Here is a 4418-nt window from a genome sequence, read left to right on the forward strand (position 1 = left end):
TTAACACAGAGGGTAGCTATGAATGAAGCTATGAGAGAGAGAGAGAGAGAGAGAGAGAGTTAGTTATGCCGTGCCAGGAGTTTTATCACCTGGACATCGCTCGTCATCAAGCTGCATCATGTTACGGTCACAAGAAGTGACCAAATGAGGTGACAGGGAATGACCCGTCACAATAAAAGTCCAGTTAACCACACCAAATGAACAAGTTCATATTTAAAGGTCTCCTTTGCGAGCCGAGCTGCTGCTAACGTTAGCTCAGCTCGTTTCTCTGATAACTTAAGATCAAGAGTTCAAATATGAGTTTAAAAACAACCAAGATATTAAAAAAGTGTTAACCAGGTGTGCATTAGATAATATTTAAGACTTGATCGTCAGCCGTTCCCTGCAATGTTTAAAAATACTTATTTTTCAGTCGACACATCACACTTTTACATAAAGTAACATTGGAAACGAGCACATTAATTGGCTAGTTTTGTTTTTATTCTTGAGAATATGAGGAAATAATTAACTGTGGAGCAATAATTAAGTTTAAAATCTTGTTCTTTCATTATATTCTACCTTCCAAACAAATTGTGACATAAATCACATATATTTAACACAAATTTAAAGCATTAAAGCAAAAAAATGGATCCACTATGGAGCCTTTTCTGGAGCTCAGAGGGTCAAAAAAACTTGTAAGTGGACCTCGAGTTAGTAGGATGATGTAGCAGACACAAAATATTTCACTCTGGTTTCCTTCCCAGAGTTGGATTCAGTATGAGTGAGGGGTTACAGCTCAAATGTGTTTAAATTCAAGGCGTGTTGTGTGTTGGTTGGTGGTGAAATAAACAGAGTACGCTATTAAAAAACATATATACATTTCCTAAAGCGTACCTGGATTTATTTCTGACAACCTTGCGTCAATCAGGACACCTGTAACCCGATTCATTAGTTCTGCAGCTGATGCCAACTTTGTTACAGGCGATGTTTATTCATTTACTGACACTGCGTCTGAGAGGTGTTGATACAACAACTCTGTGGTATTTTTTTTTTTTTTTTCCCGGCCGCATTTTGTTCCATTTCAATTTACTACAAGGCTTCATTGCTATTATTAACTTCAGGGCTCCAGGGCAGATTTTAGCTAGTTAGAAAGTGAGACAACTATTAGCTTGTTGTGAACATATAGCAGCTGGCATTTGTTCATTTATACACTGAATCAAATTCATAAAAATCACACAGCATTTACAAAAGCATCTCAAACACTGTTTAAACTAAACGTATTTTAACTTTACAGTAAATATTATCAATATTTCTATGTAGTTCGGTCATTCAAGGAACTTGAACAAAAATCCATATGAAAACTACTTTTCCTTTTTCTTTAAGTTACACCATTGTGTGCATGCGTGTTTTATTACACGTGTACAAGCAGGAGCAAGTGTACATTACCCAAGCGCACACTCACTGAGAACAAGTGCAAAAGTACACAGCCAGAAGGCTGTTCTCTTTCTATGTGCAGATGAGTAGACTAGAGAGCAATGAGAAAGCACCACAGGGACAAAGAGCTTGTATCTCAACTGTGTGTCACTTTTTATTGGAACAGAAAGAGCAAGGAGGTCAACAGTACAAAAAAAAAAAAGTAGAGTGGAACGAGGGCGTGAGGGTTGGTAGTTAAGCAGTGAGCGGTCACTTGGCACCAGCGGTGAGCTTCTCCAGGTCATGGATGCCCTCCTTGTCAATCAAGCGGACAGTGAAGGAGTGAAGGTTCAGGATGAAGCGCTTGCTCAGCTGGAGGAGGGAGAAAGAGACAAGACAGAGATTAAATTAAAAGGCTCCAATAAGCTAAATTTATATAGAATCAAGTAAAACTGAAACACAAAGATAAAGAAGGAGAAGCCGTCATGAAATGTGGGATACTGACTGTTGAGGTTAAAGGCTTATCCACATGAAGAGTGTTTTTAAAAGCGTTTTTTTGACGCCTGTCACTCGCTTCCCTTTTATCAAATGGATCAATCCACAATGACTCTGAGACGCCACAGGACCCCCCATGCTTCATTTCCTCTGGCGTGTAGTGAAGTGTAATCTCCACAGACAGCTGTTTAAATCACACAAATCTCCCGCTGTTTATATGTTGTGAACTTATTAGCAGTATCTGTAAATGACTGATCAAGGCTCCCAGTTTGGCTGTGCACTTGCACTGTAGGCAGATTCCCATAACATCAGTGAATCAATAAGTAAAAACAATGTTGATTTCTTCAACACTTAAGTGCTGCTCACGTCTAACTTTTGATGTGGATTCCCAGTAATGAGAGTAAATGCTCATGAGCCAAATTAGAGAGACTTTTTCAAGTTCACTTAAGTACAGTTAAGTTTAGCACTGTGCCACTGAGGACATTGATAAATGTTGGCCACTTTTGCAGAGCTAAGTCGCTATCTGACAGACTTTTTTTTTTTTTTAACCATTAGGAGGATTTCAACCAAATATTAAAAAAAACTTGAAAAGTTGATTCCCAACTGGAACCAAAGAATAGTAGGTGTATGTGTGTGTGTGTGTCATGTTCTACAGTGCCCTCTGTTGATGCTGCATCCGATTACTTTGGTTCCACTCAAAACTGGTGGAAACACAGGCTGGTTCGCTAGATAGCACTTGAGCAGAACCGGTTAAAGAACACAAACTAATTTGGTAGAAAAAGGGCCTGAGAGGCTGATCAACATAGTAAACAATTAAATAAAGATGTCTGAATGAGTAAAAACTTCTTGAACTCACTTCCTCAATACACTTCTTCAGCAGATCCAACGCCTCATCTCGGGTCAGATCTAGAACAGAAAACACGAGAATGTGAGAATGCTGAATCAGGAGAAAAGGGGGAATGACGGAGACAGAAAATATATTAAAATAAAAGAGGATTAACAGGAGTATGTGGATGTTGCAGGGTGGTATTGTGATATTGTGGAGAACGGGCTCATGAGGAGCAATATGCACTCTTGTGAAGAAGAGTACTTATTTGCAAAAAAATTCGGTGCTTTATCAGAGATATTTTCACTCTTGTTTCTACTGTAATCATTCGCCATTAGGTTAAATCATTTTATTTACCGAGACCTCCCTGTACCGTGACCAGTGTGAATTAACTCCACAACGTCTGCAGTACATGCTACGACTGACTCGAATCATATCCTTTATTTCTCTCTCTCGTCTTTCCCAGTCCGTCTCACGGGAACAATAAACAGAAAAAAACATGCGTGGGGCATTTCTCTGCGCTGACCTGGTCTGTAGTGCCGGTCGAGGATGGAGAGAGTGAGGAAGGCTCCGTAGCCGTGGGCAGCGAAGGGGGCCTTGGCCAGGGAAGACAGGTAGTCCATGTAGTAGAGACCTGGGCCGTCTGTGTCATCGTAGCCCGCCAGCAACAGGTTCACATGATATGGAGTCTGGATACAGAGAGAGAGAGCGAGAGAGAATTAATATTCAGATCTAACAAAAAGATGTTTCGGTACAAATTAGAAAAGCACTGACGTAACAACATACTGTCGGTATCAGCCTTAACCCACAATCAAACAGTAGCCTATCATCATTTTATTTTTTAGATTCTAATCCACCACTTTTTGTCAAATTCAGCGAATGCTCTTTAAGAAATGTGTTCTATTGCATGTTCGGTGTGTTCAAGTGTAACTGGAAAAAAGGGACATAAATCAGTAGGCTGTGTTCAGACTTTAGCTCGGCATGAAAACATCTTATTTGCTCTGGAAAAACAACTCTTACTTTGCAACATCAATGCAATATTTCTGTTGTTTACGTCCCGATCATTGTGACAAAACATAAAACTGTTTTTGCCTGCCTTTGTGGTAACTTTCCAGAGCTGTAAAATCCCATTACAAACTTTAATGCAGTGTTTCGCTGTCTGATAAGCATTTAAACACATCAAATGGACTTCCAGGGTCTCACCAGTACCTTATACAATATGCCACCACTGAAGCAGCCTCCATGCACCTTTTTTTTTAAAAGTCTGGGCTGTTTTTCGGTCCAAATCTCAACTCCAGCCCATGTCAAGTGATTGTTTCAGCCTCTGGAAAGCCGGTCCATTACCACAGAAGTCCGACTGGTTTCACACTCACTCAACATCACAGAAAGCTGGGTTTGTAAACATGAGTATGCTGTGTGTAGTTCACTGTGGCACAATTTCTGCATTTGAATAATAATTTGTAAATCATTCTCTTTAATGAGATGAACACTGCCACCAGCATTTGTACGCCTACAATGGCGTCGCAGACGATACCTAGTCTCACTCATCCGTCCCTCTGAGTAGTTTCATTCACCAGTTCTCGAGATCAAGACACAGAGTGACGCACAGCATAAACAGGGGTGAGGGAGCACGGGGAGGGCTAGCTGGAGAGTGACAGAGGGAGAGGAAAGGTGAAAGGGCGTCACAGGACAGAGGAGGTGAGTG

At 40.5% G+C, this 4418-nt stretch overlaps 1 protein-coding gene across 1 annotated transcript in view; it reads right to left on the minus strand.

The window, feature by feature from the left end:
• Positions 1-1542: 1542 nt before the first annotated feature.
• psmb2 (proteasome 20S subunit beta 2) overlaps positions 1543-4418 on the minus strand; it is an 11130-nt gene continuing 8254 nt past the window's right edge. Inside the window, exons 4-6 of the mRNA XM_035681493.1 lie at positions 3240-3402; positions 2744-2793; positions 1543-1764 (exon numbers count right to left, since the gene is read on the minus strand). Of these exons, the coding sequence (XP_035537386.1) occupies positions 1663-1764; positions 2744-2793; positions 3240-3402 (315 nt within the window). The 3' untranslated portion in view covers positions 1543-1662. The remainder of the gene's footprint in view (positions 1765-2743; positions 2794-3239; positions 3403-4418) is intronic.

This window comes from Morone saxatilis, unplaced genomic scaffold (assembly GCF_004916995.1).
Source record: "Morone saxatilis isolate NCDOM2014 unplaced genomic scaffold, NCSU_SB_2.0 Contig9, whole genome shotgun sequence".
NCBI lineage: Eukaryota > Metazoa > Chordata > Actinopteri > Moronidae > Morone > Morone saxatilis.